The 22,061-nt window shown below is 48.5% G+C and overlaps 1 protein-coding gene across 2 annotated transcripts in view; it reads left to right on the forward strand.

Annotated features, from left to right (window-relative positions):
• Nucleotides 1-22,061, forward strand: part of LOC105021636 (E3 ubiquitin-protein ligase SMURF2) — a 51,740-nt gene that overhangs the window by 24,976 nt on the left and 4,703 nt on the right. For both annotated transcript variants that reach the window (XM_010889425.5, XM_010889426.5), the window contains exons 4-14: nt 3,738-3,871; nt 7,140-7,205; nt 7,846-7,930; nt 8,240-8,323; nt 9,224-9,441; nt 11,467-11,551; nt 12,491-12,649; nt 12,986-13,078; nt 19,253-19,469; nt 20,625-20,728; nt 20,954-21,068. In XM_010889425.5, coding sequence (XP_010887727.3) covers nt 3,738-3,871; nt 7,140-7,205; nt 7,846-7,930; nt 8,240-8,323; nt 9,224-9,441; nt 11,467-11,551; nt 12,491-12,649; nt 12,986-13,078; nt 19,253-19,469; nt 20,625-20,728; nt 20,954-21,068 — 1,360 coding nt within the window. The remainder of the gene's footprint in view (nt 1-3,737; nt 3,872-7,139; nt 7,206-7,845; nt 7,931-8,239; nt 8,324-9,223; nt 9,442-11,466; nt 11,552-12,490; nt 12,650-12,985; nt 13,079-19,252; nt 19,470-20,624; nt 20,729-20,953; nt 21,069-22,061) is intronic.

Below are 22,061 nucleotides of genomic sequence, written 5' to 3' on the forward strand. Positions count from 1 at the left end.
GCTGGCTAGAGAGAGCATGAATATGGGGGTTGTTTTAGAGTAGCACACCCCTACGCTGGCTTTTGTAGGAACCAATCTGGCAGTTTTTCAGTGCATATGGCCCTTATCATCCACAGATGCTGTGATTTCAAGCACTGGATATAGCCACTACTTCTGAATGTCTGGGCTTCTTCTCTCTCCACTCTACCAACTACCTCACTCCTCACTTCCCATCTTTTCCACCCTGGTTCTCTCCTTGCCCCTCCCTCTCGAGCCCAGGAAACCTTGAGCAGGTGGCTGACATGCTGTCAAGTCCCAGAAGGCCGAGCTGGTCTCGCCAGCCGTCAGGGAGAGGACATGAGCGTGTCGTCTCCCAGACTGTCTGGGTGTTGATTTGTCTAGATGTCTCAATCTGACCTCATTACAGTGTTACATTTAACCCACTCTTAGCTGGCTGGCTGGCATGACTGGGCACCGGCTGGCATGAATGAATGATGTCTTCCTTTGCCAGGCCAGATCACCAGTCACCGTTAATCACGTACCGTTAAATTGGGAATCTTGTTGCATCATCAGCCTAGACATTCATAAAAAATTGGTGTAGTGTTTTACCCGTAATGGTTAGGGTTGCGGATTGGAAAGGGTTTTCTGATCCTGGAACTGTGCCCATGGGCAAATTCTGCACTGAGCACTTGAGCTGAAGGAAACTTCCACTAAATGAAGTTCTTTAGACTAGCTAGACTGACTCCGATAAGTAATACTTAGCTAACATTCTGTGGTGTTATCATGTGACTATACTTAGCTGGGTGCGCAGACTAGTGGATTTCCGTCTCTTTCTCTCAGTGGATTTTCCTCCTTAATTTGCTGTGGTAAGCACTGTTCTAATCGCTGGCTCTACCTGCAAAGCCAGACGTCTACACAGTTTTGAAACTTGCGTGTTTGTGAGAGAGCGAGTTTGTGTGTCTGTGCATGTGCAAGCACAGTGTGTGACTGATTATGTTAGAGCAGAAACACGCGTCTTGCAGTCATTTTGACTAAGGAAATTGTGTTTACCTGTCTTCATTCAAAGCCCCAGACATTTGGTCACTGTCTGGTCTGCTCTCATTTCCCTCTAAACTCTGGGGTTTGCAACACCCAGACATACGTGTTTTTGACCTGTTCATTCCTACCACAATGTCAAAGGTGGAATGACTATACCATTTCAATTTTTTTTATCTGATTCTACTTCTAACAGCAGTTTGATTTCTCAACCCACAATCCAAGGCTTTTAATATGAGAAACTGACAGAATAGATTTAATGTGAATTTAAAGTCAAGTGTCTCCTATAAAAGCAACATAGTGTGAAAATGTACAGTATATAAAATATTAGTATCAGTTAGTGATCAGAATTCTAAATCAGACCAGCATTTAGGCAAGGGCCACTCAAGTCTGGTTCTGGAAGGCCAAAATATTTTTTGTTTCTTTTTCAATCTAATAGTTAGTCGATTGATCCTCTTGCGAATAATGTTTCAGAAGTTGAAGAGACCTGTTTTAGGCTACGAAACAACCTCACTCTACCCATTATAGTATGGCCATGTACATTTCTGTCTTTGAAATCAGGGAGGGGATTTTGCATCGCAAAAAAAAATACGATGCGTACGTACAACATGTATCATGCAATATCTCTGCCCCTGCTTGTCAAATTTTTATTAAATGTATCACATTTTGGGAAATATGAAATTACGCTGATTGTTCAGTAAACACTTTGTTAATGAATTCATGGCATGCACCATGGCATGTTACCACAAAGTTACATACTTAAACAATTTTGCCTCATAGGTCAACCATGATGGATTTCTTTTGGGCAGAAAAAGAACTTAACAAATGTAGGAAGTCTTGATATTCTGCGTTTATGGATGGATTGCTTTGTTTTTCACTTTAGTACCTACTAAAAGGGGCTACTTTTGACCAGTATCTATATACAATGCATAATCTAGCGTGTTTTAGTATATATCAGTCGATGCTGTTTGTACTGTAACAAAATTTGGCACACATGCTCAGGGAATTGAGTTGTGTTAACCTGTTGGATATCTCAGACAGCACTTGCCTAATTTTGATTGAACGATGGCACTGATTGACTCAGGGGTGCTGTGCGTCATTCATGGGGGGGCATATGTTTACCGTTGCCTTGTCCACCTTGTCTCTGTGTGTTCTGGGAAACCCCATTACTGGAAACTCTTCTCCTGGATCATGGCAGAGTGCTGACTTGGCAGCAGTGGTGGAAAAGCTGTAATTAAACCAGTCAGTGTGGTATGTGTGTGCGCGCTTGTCTGTCTGGCTGGTAGACTGCGGTGCAGGAAAGACATGGGGACTTCCTCACTGAATCATGATGGCTAGGCTGACCTCAGTGAACCAGACACACTCGAACCGCTTCATCATCGTGATCAAGGATGGTTGCCACACTGTAACATTGCTGGTCATAGAAGAGTCTGAACCTCATGAACCCTCCATATGGTCTGTGACGGGTCAGTGTGACTGAGTGTTTCACCTATATTCATTCAGCCATGAGCCAAAAGCGTCTTCAAGTTGGAGTCAAAACTATTTCATTTTTGTGCATTTTGAGTTGACTCTCCTTCTGGTGAAATTTCACCAGTAATGACTCTCTCACTGTCGTGTGTGCTGTGTTGCTGAATTTGTGGCCAGCTGTTTCTTTGGAAGGTCCCCAACTACAGCAATGGGACAAGGCACTTTAGCACAATCACTGATGTATTTAAAGATCTTACATGACAGATGTTAATTCCCTTTCATACAAAGCACAAAATCCATCCGCTAATTCTATTATAATATTTTTAAAGGCATATTGGTTACAATGACAATTTGTTTTTGGCAACTGACTTAATGATGGTCAGTTTCCTGCTTAGTATGAATGTAATTGTAAGGTTGACGTTGGCGTTTTCACTGCTGCTGTGGGGAAAATGTTGATAGTTGGGATTGATTCCGTCATTTTCCAGTCTTAATTTCCCGCATTATGTGCTGTGACTGAGTTCCTGACACACAACACTGAGCTTGGTGAACAAATCACAGTGATGATGCACATCTGGCAAGGCTGTTCATGTTTCTGGTGGTGTGAAGCTGACAATCTACTGTAATAAGAGAAATGGGGGGGACTGGAAGACTGCACTGGAAGGACAAAAGTCTGACCAAATATTCCTCATGCTAGCCTCCAAAAAACGTTCTTTCTGGATGTTAAGGTAATAGTTAACACCAAACTGCCGTAATACATGCTGAATTCGGGTACAGGACCACAACACATTAGCTAGCTAAATGATTAATGCATGTAGCATTGCACTGAAGCTGGCCAAGATCTACTTCGTCCATGGTAAGACATTTGCCATCCCTCTGAATTTCTGACTATCAAAATATAAAGCACTCCTGCCAACAAAAATGGGATTAACATTTGTCTGTATGAAAGGGCTATTCTATTCCAGGAAAGAATCAGCAAGTCCTATGTGAAAGAGAGATCAGCAAACTGGTGTTTGTTTGGCTCGCTCTTACTCCCCCTCTTTCATGCTGGTACATTCGCGGGTCTGATGCCGTGTGTTCAGTGATGCGTCTTAAAGATTATCCCTCTCACTCTTAAGATGTTATGTCTCTCATTCTCATCAAAGATGCATGTATTTTGTGATGCACACAAAGACTCCGTCTCGCCATCCTTCCCCATCTCCTGGGCCTGATGTCCTGTGTTATGTGTGACATGCAATAAACACCTCTCACTCTCTCAGGTACATCGGGAAGTCTGATTCTATCACTATAAGTGTGTGGAACCACAAGAAGATCCACAAGAAGCAGGGTGCCGGCTTCCTGGGCTGTGTTCGCCTGCTCTCCAACGCCATCAACCGCCTCAAAGACACTGGCTGTAAGTGTTAGTCTGTTCCTTTAAGCGTATGAGGTAGTACTGTTTGTGGCTCTGTGAGAGCGAGAGGTGTGCGGCCGACGGTGGTCTCCGTCCAGACAGCAAAAACAACTTAGAGCAGTGAGTCAAATGCACCCACCCCCCACCCCAATTCATTATTTTTTTCACTCACATTATCCAGCGCTTGGTCTGATTTAAACCACATCAAAGACGGACACGCTCTCTTCCTCCTGACACACATGCGCGCGCGCGCACACACAGCCATGAAACGCTATTGATTGATGACCATATGGGTGTCTGGCACCGTGGATGCCCCACTTGGCCCTCTCCCTCCCTGTGCGTCCCAGAATCAGGTGGCTGTCTGGGGCACAGAGCATGTTGGCGCCGCCTAGCCTTACGAGACGGCCATCATTGACCCCCCCCCCCTCCCCACCCCAGAGAGAGTAAGGGGGGCACCAGGAAGGTGGCATGTTTCGCCCCTGCTCTGTGCTGCCAGCTCAAACACCCTCCGCTGGGTTTCCACCTGTGTTACGGGAAAGGGGGGGAAACATTATCACGCGTCCTGCTGTCTCCTACAACACAGACAGTCTCAGACACTCTCTTTTTATGCCTAAGGTCACAGCCTCTGTATGAGTGCCTAGCCTGAAGGTGCATTTCGTTTGTTTCACCTCGCTTGCTAGCGGTTAGCAAGTTGTAGCATAAGCGGTTAGCTACTGTAGTTACGAACCAGGGCCCTCTTCAGCAAGCTTCTGTGAGAGCATAGATTTATTCTCTCACTGTCACCTGCTGTACTATATAATGAATTAGCAGGCCAGTTTCTATATTAACTGAAGCTGTCAAACTCAAACCGCCCTGCTTTTACTCAAGCTGGAGACTTCAATCGAACCATCTCTCTGCCTGTGACAGCGACAGTCCTATTGACAACATAAAGCGCCTGTGGCAAGACACTTAACCTCATATAACTCCCCCGCCGTGCACCCTCCCGCCCGCCTGTCTGTGGTCCAGCTACCATGGTCTCTAGAGGCCTCTTCATCTGCTGTCGAACTGTTTCCTAGAAGTCTGGCTCAGCAGCTCTCTACGACTTCCTGTATTGTGGCGTGACGCGCACACAAGCACGCCCATACACACAAACCTCAGAGCTCGTTGTCTGCCTTCCAAATTGCACGCTTCCCATTCTTTCTCTTTTCTCGTCTCATTTCGCTCCTTGTTTATTTAAACCGGTGTTGGTGCCTGTGTGGAGGCCACTAGCATGTTTGAAATGTACACATGGGTGAGTGACTGTAGTATATCCATGCACACTGTCTGGAATCAAGGGCCAGTAGGGAAGACTTCTACTGTTCTTTCACTGGTGGTTAAGTCTGCATACAGTACTGTGCAAAATGCTTAGGCCAACTGAGAAGATTGTTTAAAGCTATTTATGTGAACAGTGGTTAATTTGTTTTAAATAAAAACACTAACGTTGAAGTAAACTCATACAATGAAAAGGAACTAAAAATGAATGAGTTTTTAGAACAGGTGTTTTTATTTTGGGTTTTTTGGCCTCATAGAATGCAAAACTAAAGCACTGGTGTGTAGTTTTCATGAAGTTCTGTGTTAAAATATTTTAAAAAGAATTAGTCTTCTATTGATTTGGCTGCTTTTTTTACATTGAGTTGGCCAGTATAATTCAGTGAATGTTCCATCTACAGAATCCTGCTTCAAGTAGGTCTTAATCACCTTTGAGGAGGGTTTGGGGTCATTGTTGTCAATATATAGGCTAACGATTGGTCTGACATGTTTTGTAAGAATTCCTCACAGTCAAAATGTCAGATGCTGAGCATGAACTTCACTGGATTTCCCCTATTTTTCTCAAGGAAATTACCTTTACATTCTGTTCATCAGATTGCAGACATCTTTTGATGTCCACTGTGTTTTCAGTCTTCATCCCTCCTAGTTGCTTAATATCTTAATGACATTTGTTCTAGCCATCTCAGTACATGTTAAGTAGGATTTTTTTGAGCAAATTAACAATTGCTGGACAGATAAATATAGTAGCTTTAAACAATTTGCTCAGACGGCCTAAGACTATTGCACAGTGCTGTGTTCTGTAGATATTGCCTTTCTTATAGTATTTTTGGTTACATGTATTTTTTTCTTTTCTTTTGTTCCTCCGTGTTGTTTTTTCTCTTTCTTCTGAACCCATTTCTTTTTTTAAATGCACCTCAGATGTTTGCAGGCAGGATTTGGGTTATACGGTTTCACTTCGTCTCTCTTTTCTTCTTCTGTGCAAAAGCTGCTTACTATTCCAGCCCTGTAACCCCTAGACGCTCCCTGTTTAGTCTAGACACGCATCCGGAACAGATCCCTGGTCTGCGGCGCTGTCTGTCAGGAAGACACCGGTGAGGAGGTAGTCGCCCGGAGCGCAATCAGAGCGTTGTCTCATTAGCTGTGGGAAGCGGCTTGTCCCGCTACGCCCCTCCTCCCGTCGCTACACCCCCTCCTGGTCTGGCAACCTGCTCCTGTGTCCTCGTTTGTTGCTCCTGCCTCAGAAGTGACAGTGTTTCTGAACCGCGAGCGGATCATCCGGGTCTTTTCAACTCTGCTCCTGCGGGGCCAGAAAACACTTGTGATTTCGATTCTCCTTCTAACCTCAAGTGATTCAGACTGGGACAAGTGAGCACAGTTAAGTTAGAACCCCATAAGAAACAAAACCCAGAAATGGTTCGGGGCTCCAGGAAGAGCCCTGCATTAAATGACGCCAACTTAGTCGGGAAACGACTGTTTTTTCTTCTGTTGAACCTGACCCAGACCAAAGACTCTGCAAATGGGATCCGACATGTCTAGGATATCTTAGTAGGACTGGGTGGAGAAGTAGGGCAGCTAGAGCTGATTTGTGGTCATGTCGTAGCCTGCACCGAGAACCGGAGACCCCTTCGTTTAGTCTGACTCAGGCCTTCTCTCATTGGCTGAGGGCCTTGTTTATAGACAGATTAGATGCGGCTTCTACTGTATCTCAGTCTGTGTCTACCCTGAGGTTTTCCTGCGTGCCAACTGGGTCGGTTTCTGTCAATGGCCTGGGCCTCGGCCCTCCTGTTAAGAATGATTTGAGGTGTCTTTCTTGTAGCAGTGACAATGTTGTCGTAAAATCAGGATGTCCTGCCTTTAAACAGTTAGGCCAGACAGATAAAGAAATCTCTTGCTGGTGTAGACCATTCACTGTTGACTCTAACAGTGGTGTTCCCATACGGAGGCGCTGATGAAGAGTTGTGTTGCTGTGCCTTTATCTCTGCAGACCAGAGACTGGACCTGAATAAGCTGGGCCCCAATGACAACGACACGGTCAGAGGCCAGATAGTGGGTAAGTTAAGCTTCTCTTACACATATGCACATTGCAGGTTTTAGGTAACACTATCCTTGTGGGGTCAAACTACCCATTTTCCCCTTAGGGTAACCCTAACAAGAAAACAAATTCAAATGCTACACATACACACGCATGCGCGCAAATCTAGTTATCTGTAAGTCTATGTGTCAGTGTTGTGGGAAAACCAACACCATATGTCTACTGAGATGTATCACCACTGTCGCCTGACAAGGAAGTCGTGTCTGCCTGTGGTGGCTCGTCTCATTTCTCCGTAAAACCACCGTTGACCTCTGTTCTTTACTTAGCCTGTTTGCACAATGTCTTTGTTTCTTAATGCTTAATTCTTATTATTTAAACTAAATGGGTCGTGATGTTGTGGATTGAATCCATATATGGTTGATTAGGAGGGTGTTGGTTGTTGAACGGATGACATTTGTATTTGAAAGAGCATAATTGTTGTGAAATCAAAGTTGGCATATTTATGACATTTTGGCCTTACCCAGACCTCCTTTGAGACTGATGTAGGACTTAGAAAGCAGGGGGAACATTCTGGGCCTTAGTTACTGGGTGCTGTAGATCTCTGGGTCCGGACCAAGTTGGTTAGATCTCTGGTTCTGACTGCTTGTTTTGCCTCCAGTGAGCCTGCAGTCCAGAGACCGTATCGGCACAGGAGGCCCGGTGGTGGACTGCAGTCGTCTGTTCGACAACGATTTACCCGACGGGTGAGTTCTGAATGGATGTCCATTAATGTCCAATGATTAGAGCCATTTTTATATTTAACTGAAGTTGTTTTTGTTCAGAGAGTCTTACAGTAAGTGCATGCAGTTTGATAAACATATATGTAGATTAAGATAAGAGCATCTTACCAGTAACCAAAATGTTTGCTGTTACTGAGAATATGTTCTAAGCCAACTTACCTGAAATCTGGTTGAACCTGTTTTTGTCATTAATCTCAAAATATCTGATTGCAAAATATCTGCTGCTCACTGTTTGTGTCTGCCTGTGTCTGTTTTTCCTTCTGTCTGTTTTAGCTGGGAGGAGAGAAGGACAGCCTCTGGTCGGATCCAGTACCTTAACCACATCACACGCACCACGCAATGGGAAAGGCCCACCCGGTACATCACTGTGCATGCACGCACGCACGCACGCGCTCGCGCGCACACCCACACGCAGACACGCGTTGTTACTTTCACACCAGACTGAATTCCCTGGGGCAGCTACTGACCCTGGCGTGCCGCCAACATGCAGTAGACGGTGTTCACACACGCCGTGCAAAAGGTCAAATCCATCATCCGTAATTTACATAAATTGTCCAGACACATTTTATGGGCTAATGCCTCCCCCGTTCAATTCTAGTCTGTTTATTAGTATATTTTCCTTTTATTACCTCGGTAAAGGGGACTTATCCGCTCCAAATACGTAGGAAAACATGTTCTAATACACAGCGACTACCTTTCTTTACAACTCAAGCCTGTCTGGTAATAAAATTGGGCCTCATCCAAAGAATGTGGCGTCCGTGCGCTTGGGAGGGGGGGTGAAAGGGAAACCCAGCGATGGCAGGTAATGAGTGAGTTCCTATCGACTTCCTGAAAAGCTCGGCCTCCCAAATAGGACCAGCCTGGGACAACTGTCGCCTTCCTCACGCCGAGCCCCGAATCAGTGGAGCCAAAGGGGAAGTACGCAAACACATAAATCACCCCTGTGGAGCTGGCCTACCGGCTTGTCTCTGACTGGTGTAGGGGGGTGGGCCGGGGAGTGTTGTGGGACGTGGGGTCCGGGGGGGGCGGGGTCGGGTTTATCCAAGAAGATATCCGAGGCGTCACTGGTCCTGGACGTCCAGACAAAGTGGTCCGGTGTGGGTTTTGGAAGCGCTCTCTCCCAGATGTTTTTTTTTTTATTTAACATTTTTTCTCCCTTCGCTAGTCTTTCCAGTTGTTTTCCTGTCAGTCAAGCAGCCCGCTGCTTTCTGAAACCACCGTTGCCGTCCTAACCCCCGTGTCCGCCCTTGGCTCCAGGCCGGCGTCGGAGTACTCCAGCCCCTCCGGGCGGCCTCTCAGCTGCGTGGTGGATGAGAACACGCCGGTCATGACGCCCAACGGGGCGGCCACCGGCGTTCTGCCCAGCGGCGGGAGCGACCCGCGGGCCCAGGAGAGGCGCGTCCGCTCGCAGAGGCACAGGAACTACATGAGCAGGACACACCTACACACCCCGCCGGACCTGCCCGAAGGATACGGTGAGACGCGTTCCTGTAACGAGAGCACGCACCTACACAGCTGACACTCTGGCACAGCCCGCCCAGGGTATCCACTAATAACAGGATGAGGTCTGACGTTATAGAAACACAAGCTAAACCTCCCAACCCAGCTTGACCTACCCGAGGGGCCACGGTTAATGTCGAGACACTTGAGGGAGGAGTTCAGTCAGTCAGGCAGCGTTGTGTTCCAGGAGGTTGCTGTAACCAACCACATGCTTCCACACACAGACACGTACGCCGCAATTGTCAAAGGAGCCCCCCCCCCTGTTGGCATGCAGAACCAATGCCAGACCTGTGCACTGAGCGTAGAGAGCGGCGCAGCTTGAACCCCCCCCCCCCTTAGTTTACATTGTTCCCCTTAACTGTGGGAAATGCGGTAGACTCTACCTAATATTAGCCCCATTCAACGTGACGTGCCGTAACAAGAACCTCTCCAGTCTGAGCTTTCGGTTTATGCAGCACACGTCTGGGGAGGATTGGGTTGCGTTTTACTTTCATTCCAGAGTTCTTTAAAGGGGCGGCGTTATTACTGTGACTTCCAAGCAGGTGTGGCCACATCGTTTGCTGTAAACGCGCGGCCTAAAGTTGTATTTTTTCGCGGCATTGATGTTCTCCGCGGCCGGTTTGACACCAGGGGGCAAACTTCCCTGTTATCAGCCAGTTCCAGGACGGTAGGGCAGAATTCCCCTGCTGTTCCCACCACAGCCTTCCACTCCGGACCCCTCCATCCTTTCCCCCGCCTCGCCGTTTCATCCCCCCTCCCTCTCGGCTCTCCTCTTCCCCGCGGCACCACTTCGTGACAGCTGCTATCAGCGGCCAGCTGTTGGCTGTTCGCGAGCCCTCCCCCCTCGTCTCTCCTCACCACCACCACCACCACCCCCCCCCCCCCCAACCACCACCTCGCCCTCCCCTCATCTCTCCCCCCGTGTTTGCAAACACTTCCCGAGCCCTCCGAACTGTTCTGGCATCGCCGAGTGATATTCCCGCAGAGATGTGCGTGTTGGGGGGGGGGGGGGGGGGGGGGGGGGGGGGGTTGGGGGGGGGGGGGATGTGGGGCCGACTGATGGAGTAGAGGGAGGGAGAGATGGAAAAGGAAATTGAGCAAGAGGAGAGAGATGAAAGGTAGGGAGTGAAGAGGAGAAATACCATTTCCCTCATGCGGAGGACAGAAAAGGGTGCATTTGAGGGGAACTGGTTTTCATCTAAATTGTGCTTTTTCTTTGGGTCCAGACTCACATCTGCACCTGTCAAAAGAGTCACACATTCTTAGTGTGATTCCTCCCTATACACCCTCACTCCTCTATACATTATACATGTGGAAGGAAAATATTACATTATGCAGTATGATTTAAGTACTACAGACTGGCGGTTGCTATGCTGTTGCTATGGACTGCAGCTATTTAGAGCACCCCAGGATGGGATGGGTTTGACTTTCACAGCCAGTTACCAGGCCACCAGTCAGTTATGTTTTTAACTGTATTTTTGGTAAGTGTCTCCTCGCCAAGCTGTTTCTCTGTGTTTTTGGTAGTTATCTGGTAGCAGTTTTCATGATTGATTATGCTTTACTGGTATCCTAATTCCTAATTCACTTCTACAAGTCTCTTTTAGGAAATTCTCCAACCACTATTTCTATTTGAATAAACAACCCAACTTAGAAAAACCTCCCCACAAAAATACATTACAGGCCAAATAAACAAGAGAACAGGCAAACATCTCCTACAGGACCTTCATGCCTGTCCAGGTTCCACTGAATAAACTCTACAGAAGATTCTAAGCCAGAGAAACAAAGAGGGAAATTATAAGAGCGGAGTTGGACACGGTGCCATAAAAATGGCAGGAATCCATGCCCCAGAATGCCCAGTGTGCTTGTCAGAGGTCCTTTGACTCTGGGGGTGGGGGCTCCTATAGTCTCATTCACCCCGTTTTGGCGTACAGTCGGTTTGCCTAACGTCATCCTGTATTCCTCTCGGTTTAACTCACCTTTGCATTCCGTCCCCTTCGCAGAACAACGGACCACTCAACAGGGCCAGGTCTACTTCCTCCACACTCAGACGGGCGTCAGCACGTGGCACGACCCCCGAGTGCCCAGGTACGCTGTCGACCTCTGCCAGTGCCCTCTGTGGTTAACTCATCACTCTTCTGTTTATTCCCGTTTGGTGCCGGGTGAAAATGGTCGTTTTAGTGCCCCGGCCTTTAATTACCAACCCAAACTCTTTATTTTTTCTGCTCACAAATTCACCCCACAGGTACAATTTGTCATTAATTGCGATTCATTGATGTGCTAATGCACAAGCACAGATTCATCCCCACCAGGGACTCCACTACAGTTGTCATGAACTACTGTTCTCACTGATAGACATTATACACCCTTAATGTCCTGAAAACGGCAGGCATGTGCAGACCCCCCGTGTTTGACCATAAAACATCTCCGTGAAGGAGTGCTATGATCAGTTTAGCCCTTGAGATCCTAATGACTAGGACAATATGGACAGGTCCTAGATCAGCACTACTACTCTGGGATGCGTCATGGCCACGGGCCCAGGTCTTGGGCTTCAACAGTAAAGAATGCTGGTCTGTGGGGGAGTGGAGGGATAGATAGGGAATTGTTTTGAGTGTTTTCTCAGATGTTTTCTGATCGATTCCACTCCCTTGACTTTAGGCACGTCTCAGGGATAATCAGACTATTGTTGAATACTTGGAAACTGGAATTTGTACTCAAACTTTCTGGAATGCGTAAAACAGCGGTGACAAGGTGTTGACATCAACCAATAGCCTTTTTTTCCAGCAGTAAATCAGAAAATACTAATTTTCTGTACCTGGTTAAATAAGGATGGTGATTTCGACAGTTACCAACATGATTAGAATAGAAAACCTATGTTCTATTTATTCCCATGGTACATTGATGGATCACTATCCAGGATCCAAACCAGCCTTTATGTAATAGCCTTGGTTGAGATGGGAGCTTGGCTTAGTTTCGATTTGTTAGTTGTGTTTACAGTCTCTCCCGTGGCCCTACTTTCTTGCCCAGGGATCTGAGCAATGTCAACTGTGAGGAGCTGGGCCCTCTGCCACCTGGCTGGGAGATCCGCAACACAGCAACAGGCCGGGTCTACTTTGTGGACCACAACAACCGAACCACGCAGTTCACCGACCCGCGCCTCTCCGCCAATCTCCACCTGGTCCTTAAGTGAGTCCAACCCCGCCTGCGCTCTCACTGTATGGGGCTTTGACCTCCGACCTCAGCCGTCATATTGCTTTGTAATTTCAGTGGTCTGTTCAGCAGGGCCTCAGGGCTGAGTTGTATGTGAAACAGTACAGCTTCTACCTATTTTCTGGGTCACAGATTTCATGGGGCCAAAAACATTGAGGAAGCTTTGCTCTACCTACTGCTAGTAAATCCATCTGGTCTATGATAGTCTACGGCCATTTTGCCCTTTTCAACAAAACTCACTGGTGTTTTGTTGGTTCTCCTCTTCTTTTCCTCTCCCCTGTCCCTGTCTTGCTTTCTCTCCTTTTCTTCTAGTTCAAACGGCCCAAGTCCAAACGGTCCATCCGGCCCGAGTCCAAACAGCTCCCGTGTGGCTATGGACAGCCAGAGCCAGAACACTAACCTCAGGTAACCCTCCACACTCACTCACACTCACACGCTATACCCACTCTCACAGAACCGCAGACTAACGTGTGTTGAATGTCTCGTGCCATGAAAGGCCTCTGGGCTGGGGTCGGAGCTGGCCGAGTACCACCTCTGAAGAAACTCACTGGATTTGGCTCAGATGCTGCTAGACTAGATCTTTTGTCTCGTGTGTGTGTGTGTGTTTGCGTGCGTGCATGTGCAGCTGTTCAAACACCAGCCGTGTACTGTCCTCCACACTGGAGTTACCACGCTGCTTTCACGTTAAGGTGGTCTTTGAGGGAACAGTTGGGGGGGGGGGGGGGGGGGGGGGGGGGGGGGGGGTATTGTATTTTTAGGTAGATTGCTAAACCACTGTCAGACCAAGCTCAACTGTGGATAATTGGAGTTGGTTGGAGTTTGTTGTTTCGGTCCCGCTGAAATCCTGTGCTGTTTCTCAGTCTTTTAATAAGAGTTCTCAGTCAGAAGGCTTGCAATAACAATGTCTGGCACGAGGCGGCTGTTTGTGAAATCCACATCTGGTCATTCGGCGTAAATAGCATCCACGTGTGGCGAAACCACCGCGGAGCTCTCCCAGCCAGGTCAGGCTGACCCACGGCGCTGTCGGGGGAGGTCGGCGGCACTGTACAGGGGGAACGCGTCGCGGGTGGTTTCCCATGGCGGCGCAAGGGAGACTCACGTACGACCGGTCCGCTGTTAGAACATTCCACGGGTCCCGTCGTGGTCGGGTCTAGCGTCATGCCCCGCCCCGAGAGTGTTACACCACCCGTGCCGTTGTCGTCTGCCGTTCAGGTCTGTTTAGTATTGTGCGTTAGCACATTAGTCTGCCAGCCGTCTGTTGGAGCTGTGGAAGTAGATTGGAGGAGGGATAAGCACCTGTGTGTGTGTGTGTGTGTGTGTGTGTGTGTGTGTGTGTGTGTGTGTGTGTGTGTGCGAGCGCGCATTAGCATCAGCTGGCAGTTGGCCGAGACCGATCGTGTCTCTCCCTGGAATTTAACCCCCGGACTGCCGGTTTACACTCTGTTTAAACAGCGCTAAGACAAGGTAACATTTCCTCAGTAACTGCACTCCTCCGAAAACATGGTTTTCTTATTGCGTCGCTGGCAATTGCACCACCACGTTCTGTGGATGTTGCTAAGCGCGGACGGGTGTGGTGTATGGCTACTGTACCACAGCTGAGGGCTGTTCTTATTGCGTGGCGCAACACTGAGTGTCTGGACGCAGCCTTCGTTTGTGGTGTGTTGACCATACATACACAAACCCTGAGGCGTCTTATTGCTGTCATAAACCGGCTACCAACACAATTACCACAGCTTTCAGCCAGTCAGCATTCAGGGTTTGAACCCCCCCCCCCCCCCCCCCCCCCCCCCCCCAGGTTGTGATGGGTATTAAAGGCACTGCTTAGAACACTGATGTATTCTCCGACTGCTGACAGGCTCTAATCTGGAATTATTAATAGTCTCACTGTCTGACAACAGGCCAAATGCACGGCAGGAAAGAGACCACGTTACGTAGCCGATAGGAGAGATGAAGACGCTGCTGTCTGAAGATGAGACATGTCGTCTGTGACTGGGAGTGTGCTGTATGTCTGTGTCTCTCTGCCTGTGTGTGTGTGAGTCTGTTTGTTTCACTCATCCCAACACTTGGATCTCTTCTGGTTCCAGTAAAACCTCTGCAGGCCCGTCTCGGGCAGATAAAGCTCCGCTCTGAGCTGGAAAGTATGTTTGGCTGGCTAACTAGCCTCGCGGTGCTGCTGCGGTCTGACCCGGCCCACCATCAACACATCTGTCTGCCATTAGCCCCAGGATCTCAGAATATTTTCCCCAACATCCGCTACGGCCCACAACACACTTCATAAATGTTTGTTCGCTGGGATTCCTCGGGCCCTTTAGGTCTGAGTCAGACAGAACATGCTTTTGATTACCTCACTGATAGGTTTAATGTGTCTTCATATAAGAGGCTTCGGTTTCAGTGCGACGCGTTGCAGTGCGCCACATTGGTTTGTGTTTTTGTACAGCAACTGCCGATAAAATATCTCTATTTAGTATGGGGAATCTGTAATTATCAGTGCAATCTGGGATGTCTCTTACACACTTTCTGTGTCACTCCATTTTACATTTAAAAGCACATTCGTGTCTGATAACTGTCTGAATTAAACCAAATTACGCACGAAATTCCATCTAAAGGATGTCCTGGTTACTGTGGTGGAGAGTGAGCAGGAGGAAGAGGAATGGCGAGATGAAGGGGTGGAATGCGATGTAGAAATGTCATTGGACTCTAGTAAGAGGAATAGTGAATGATGTAGGGCCATAAAGGGCCCTCAATTCACCAAAGGGCGAGCAAAGCGCTCTTGCCATCGATTCTGCATTGCATTGCATTGTACCCAAATTGAATAACCCAACATGCACTCAACGGAGGGCCGTCTGGTTTCACGTCTCACTCCGATCACTTCAGTTTAATAGTCCCCTAAGAACAAATCGTAATTTACAATCACTGCAATTAAAATGTCTATATAGCACTGTAATATCACCGGTGCTGTAGTCACAAAACGCATGTTAAAGCTCATGCTCTGCCCTCTCCCACGGGTTTAGCGCTTTCTGCAGGAATGAAAGAAGACCGACGAAAAAGAGGAGAAAGACGCCAAGCGGCTGAGTCATTTCATTCAGTGGTTCAAAGAGCCTTTAAAAGGACGGCCTGCTCGTGGTGGTTGACGGAGTAGCACTTTACCGGCTGTTTTGTCAAAGCAGCACAACAGGCGGTCGACATTTGACTGGCTGGTTTGCTGCTTCAGCTCCAGACTGGAATAGACCTTGAGACCGCTGGAAATGTCTGACACATGTACGTGGCTGCGGTCCTCGCTCAGCCTGCCGCTCACATTTCTCCACATTTCCTGAACCAACCGGATGTCCCTGCGGCGTTGTGAACACCTGAGCGTTTCTCAGGCGAGGGCGTGATTCAGTGCAGTGTTGGGTTGGCGCCGGGAGGCTGACTTTGTAAGGCGACTTACAGTTAGCGTGTGAAGTTCTCCTTCTGTGTGCCTGTGTACCTCAGCCTGTGTGTGGTTTTTTTCTCTCTCCTTGTGACACATACAGTAGGAACTTTTAATGGAACCTAAATGCTATGAACGCCTGGCTGTGAGCAAAGCCTTCAATCGTCAGTGTCTGAGCGCCTTTGTGTGACCGCGGTCATCGTGCGTGTGTGTGCGTGCGCCACAGTGGTTATATTGTCTGTGTGTGAGCGGGAGACAGTGATTATAATGTCGGGTGTTTGTGCGGCGGCCCCAGTTTGGTGAAAGCTACCTTTGTGGGTCCAGGGTAGTCCTCTACTGACACGGCGTCCTCTGTGTACGCCCTTGTCTTCTCTCTGGGGGAAACTTGGCCATCCACTCCCCTCCACTCCCAATAGGAAAAGTCTCCCTTCCGTTCCGGATCCGGGGAAGATGATTGGCGGCTGAGGGTTGAGTGGCATGTCGCCCACACACACACACACACACACATGCGTGCACACACTGTTCTTTGTGGGTAGGAGTCTGTGGCAGTGCTTTTTGGACGACCCCTTGGCGCGGTGGCGCGTCTTCCCCTGCTGCTCACACAAAGTGCAGAAGGCCAAGGAGCGAGGTAATAGCATAGTGCTCCCGGCGCCCAGCTCCATAAAGGAGCTTTTGATTCGCTGGGAGACCTCGTTGGATCACCTTATAGGCTCCCACCAAAGCCATGCCAACTTCCCGAGAAGCCCCCTTGCCTCGGACCTCTACCTTGGAATAACAATAATACAATTCTGGGCTTGTAGATGGATTTTGAAAGTTTGTCTTCCTCCCCGATAGTCGTATTTCACCGAGGCACGTCCACGAAGAATCCCTCCGATGACTCCTCCTGGGTTTGATGCCAGACTGAGATTTTTTTTTTTTTTTTTGACTGAGACGCATTTGTACTTCTATATTACTTCTATATTTATGGTGTAGGAATACGCCAAGGTCGTTCCGAATCGGGAACCGGAGACTGCAAACTATGCTGAAACGCATTTTTAATTACAGCACGCACCCTCTGCGAAAATTCTCAAATTGTGCTTTATTATATGGTTCATAGGCTTCACAAATATGAGCCAAGAGAAACCCGTTCCATTTTGTTTAAGGGCCTCTTTACCCGTGTGTGTGTGTGTGTGTGTGTGTGTGTGTGTGTGTCTTCCTTCCTAAAGTGGTTTTCAGCCCTGCAAGCCAAGCCTTACCCTCTGTTTGACATGGAAGGGCCTCCACTCTCTGCCATTAAAATAAATACCAGGCGACTTGATTATACAGGGATACCAACCGGCGGAACAGTGGGCCCGTTTAGTTTTGGACAACTCCAAATATAACGCCTTTTTTTTTTTTTCACGTCTCACCCCCAAAGAGCGAGGTAGCAGGGTGAACACACTTCGTATCCCAGCTTCACTTCCCTCTGTGAGTTGCCTCTGTTTGAGCGTTGACCGTGTTACCGTACTGCTCGAATGAAGGCCCAGACAGTACCCACTTCAATAGGGCCTACATTATCTTAATGTATGGGTGTTGGGTCATTGTCTCCCCCACTACACATGGAAACCTTTTTACCTACTGAGTGGTTTCTGGCGTGGCACGGACACGGTGGCACTAGCTGTGGTTTGCCGGAGGCAGAGGGAGGCAACCAAGGCGCTAGCCTCATTTTGAGGCTTTGACGGGAAGCTGAGGTGTCTTGAGGAGGAACCGAGGCTGTGTTTTTTATAGGGGGAGGGAGTGAGTTCATAAAGAGGGAGAGTTAATGAAAGTGGGCCAACAGAGGGCAAAAGGCTCAGACACACCAACTTCCTGTCTGAAACAAGCTCTGAGCCTAGGAGCGCCAGCCAGATTTGTACCATGGATTTGGGCCCCTCTCTCTGTCTTTCTTTCCACTGTGGGCCCCTCTCTCTGTCTTTCTTTCCACTGTGGGCCCCTCTCTCTCTGTCTTTCTTTTCACTGTGGGCCCCTCTCTCTGTATTTCTTTCCATTGTGGGCCCCTCTCTCTGTTTTTCTCTTTGTGGGCCCCTCTGTCTTTCCCTCATTTGTGGGCCCTTCTGTCTTTCCCTCCTTTGTGGGCCCCTCTGTCTCTCTCTCCTTTGCGGGCCCCTCTCGGTCTCTCTCTCCTTTGCGGGCCCCTCTCGGTCTCTCTCTCCTTTGCGGGCCCCTCTCGGTCTCTCTCTCCTTTGCGGGCCCTTCTCTGTCTCTCTCTCCTTTGCGGGCCCCTCTCGGTCTCTCTCTTCTTTGCGGGCCCCTCTCGGTCTCTCTCTCCTTTGCGGGCCCCTCTCGGTCTCTCTCTCCTTTGCGGGCCCTTCTCGGTCTCTCTCTCCTTTGCGGGCCCTTCTCGGTCTCTCTCTCCTTTGCGGGCCCCTCTCGGTCTCTCTCTCCTTTGCGGGCCCCTCTCGGTCTCTCTCTCCTTTGCGGGCCCCTCTCGGTCTCTCTCTCCTTTGCGGGCCCCTCTCGGTCTCTCTCTCCTTTGCGGGCCCCTCTCGGTCTCTCTCTCTTTTGCGGGCCCCTCTCGGTCTCTCTCTCCTTTGCGGGCCCCTCTCGTTGTCTCTTTCCCTTGTTTTCCTTTGTGTGCCCCTCTTTCTCTTTCCTTCTGTTTCTTTTTCTTTCTTGTTCTTGGCTCTGTGGTAATCCCACCTGGGCTCCCAGTGAAAGCTTCAGTCTATAATGAGTTCTTGTTCACATTGAGTCTGGGATTTGTACCATGTTGTCTTTAAGCGGGGAAAAGAAGAGGATGAGGGTTTGAAGGCGGGTGCTTCTTGAAAGCTCTGTTTTCGAGGTTAGCGGGTCAGTTTGCCATTGGACAATGTGGACATCCCAAGGTCTCCCTGGGGGCTCTTCTTTACCCATGTCCTTGTGCACCCCCCACTCGATTTGTATTGCGAGGAATGGAGCTGTCCAGTATGGAAACCACATAAATGGTCAACTCTGACTACAAGGACAGTGTGCTCTGTTTCTGTCGCATATGAGCACAGTGGCACCAGGAGCGCAATAACCTTAAAAAACTTGACGGATGATCTATATATATAATTGAGCTGCAAATTTATAGCACACCATCGCTGGCCAATATATTGGTGCCTTGCCCGTTATAACACACAAAAACAAGAGAATAACAGCATGCTAATCGTTCTCTCTCCCTTCCCCATTAGTGGTCGCCAGTCTAACCAGCTGAAGGAGACGCAGCCACCCCAGCAGGCGCCGACGCTGTCTCCGGCCCAGCTCCCCGAGGAGGCTGAGTGCCTCACCGTGCCCAAGTACAAGAGGGACCTGGTACAGAAGCTGAAGATCCTCCGCCAGGAGCTGTCCCAGCAACAGCCCCAGGCAGGACACTGTCGCATCGAGGTCTGCCGCGAGGAGATCTTCGAGGTACGTGACCCGTGGATGCACCCCCCTACCCGTTCGCTAACTGGTTACGCCAGCGTGTTTGTTAGTACACGCCTCTTAGAATGGAAAGGCTTCCAGCCAAACAAATGAGCGCCTATCCACCGTTACATTTCCCTGTTACTGCACGTTCCGAATGACACGAGTGGTACTGTAAAAGGACATCAGCCCACTTTCTCTATAAGAAGTGAGAATATGATTTATTAACTAACCAACTTGGATGTATGAGGCTGTCACACACACAGAGGAAATTAAACTGATTTACCATTCCCAGTTTAACTTCCCAATAAGAGTCTGTTAAAACCCCACAGCTCTCTCTTCCTCATCTGTTCTTCCAGAGCGAAGCATTCTTTCAGGATGATTTCAGGAGTTGAAAGGGAGGAGAGAGGCAGCAGTGGCTAGGTTTGGGGCCAAACCGTTCCACACACACACACACACACACACACACACAGCTCGAAATAGCTCGTCTGTACAAGTTAAGCAATGCGACGACGTGACAACAGGGGGGGGGGGGCGGGGGGGCCAGCTAAGTGCTAGAAAGGGACTGTTCTTTCCAACAGGGACGGATGCTTTTGTTCGCCAGCGCCCGGTGGCCTGTAATTCCCTAACTAATAATCTTGCCCCGCTCTCCCTCTACTCCTTTGGCTCGACCACACTCCGACGTTCCACCGCTGCCCGGGTTTTGTGGCGGCAGGGCTTGGATTATGACGGCTGACCTTGTGGGGAGGGAGAGAGAGGCCTGGGAGGGCGGGCGAGAGAGCTTATTCACCGTGGGGCTGTGATGTCATGGTCCTGGTGTGCCGTGTAGTCTAGTGGCGTCACCAAAACGAAAAGACCGTTGTGTGGTCTTCCCACTTCTTTCCCCCAACGACAAGCTCACAGGACGCTCAGGGACAGGATGTTGTAACCCTTTGTTGCCCTTAACGCTGTATGTTTAGAACCCAAAGCAGTGTGATTGATGGTCAAGTATAACCACCTTGCAGGTTTGGTCTCTTGTTTGTTTTTGCGGAAGCGTGTATTCCTTAGCGCCAAGTCCAGCGAAAGCCTTCGGAACAGTGTGTTTTGTCGAACAACGGCAAGCGCTTTCCCATCCCAGTCCAGTCGGCTTGACTTAGCAATTCTCTGGTGTTGTCGTTGCAGGAGTCATACCGACAGGTGATGAAGATGCGTCCCAAGGACCTGTGGAAGAGACTGATGGTGAAGTTCAGAGGAGAAGAGGGCCTGGATTATGGGGGGGTGGCCAGGTACTGTGGCCTTTCCCTATAAATAGTCCAGAGACAAACACGCCTTGTGGAAATTCTCGTTTAGAAAGCTTGATGGTCCTTCAGTTTACTTCATGGAAAATCCCGGCATTTTGCAACCCAAAATAATGGTGTGTTTTTAATATGCTGGTGTGACATGAATAACGTTTGTGTGCGTGTGTGTTTGCGTGCGTGCGTGCGTGTGTGTGCTTGTGTGTGTGAATTTAGGGAGTGGCTGTACCTGTTGTCTCACGAGATGTTGAACCCGTACTACGGCTTGTTCCAGTACTCCAGAGATGACATCTACACACTGCAGATCAACCCTGACAGCGCTGTGAACCCGGTGAGACACAGATATGGATAATAGGAGGTTATTCATGGACAGATACAGAAGGACCAAAACTGAAGAGGGAATGGAACTTATTCCCTTTTTTGTGATAAAATTGAATTCCACACCTTTTCTCTTTATTAAATAAAAAAAAAATGAATAACCAGAATGCCCTTGGTTTAAGCATGCCTAAATTAGTTCAGGAGTCAACTGTGTCTTAACAATTCTACGCGTTGGATGACTACACCTTCCTGTGTCCCACATACATACAGCAATCTGTACGGCCCCACAGTCAAGTGGTGCATTTCAATCTGAGATTCAACTACAAAGACCATATAAAATGTTTGAACTGTTGTCACATCAATGACCGTAAGTAAAAAGAATATAAATATGAAGACTAAAAATAGCTATTGTGAATGCAGCGAGGCAGTGATGTGATACAAACGCTTCAACCAAAAGAAGCCCTTTTTACTTCACCTGGTCTTCAGAAAAACTAGGTCAGTAACACAGTCAGGTGGACCGCTAGGAGTCGTCAGGTCGTGTAGTCGTTAGGCGTGGTCCAAATGAAACGTTTCAAAGGAACAAGGTTGTTGGTCTTAAAAGCCTTTTGTTTGGGACAACATAGTATCACTAGGTTATTGTTTCCTTTGGGGTTTTTTAGCGTGGTAGTAGCTGCAGAGAGGGTGCCGTTGTGATTAAAACTTTTTTTGAGGGATTGAACTAATCACAAGCTGCTTTATTCTGATATCCACCAGACACCTGGAAAGGAGATCACGTCTCTACAGGACCATCAACAACACAAGGCCAAGTCAAATCTAGTGTAGTTGCTCTTGAGAATCATGAAGTGAATGTTCTGGTCAAGTTATAGTTTTGGCTTCATTCTGTTCTGAAATCTATGGCGAGGCTGGGAAATTTGACTCGCGTACATCATCGCCACCAAAGGGGTTACTAACGTGTATTTCAGTGGCATAATAACAAAACCGGTAGGTTTCCGACCACTCCCTTCCC

This window comes from Esox lucius, chromosome 9 (genome assembly GCF_011004845.1).
Source record: "Esox lucius isolate fEsoLuc1 chromosome 9, fEsoLuc1.pri, whole genome shotgun sequence".
NCBI lineage: Eukaryota > Metazoa > Chordata > Actinopteri > Esociformes > Esocidae > Esox > Esox lucius.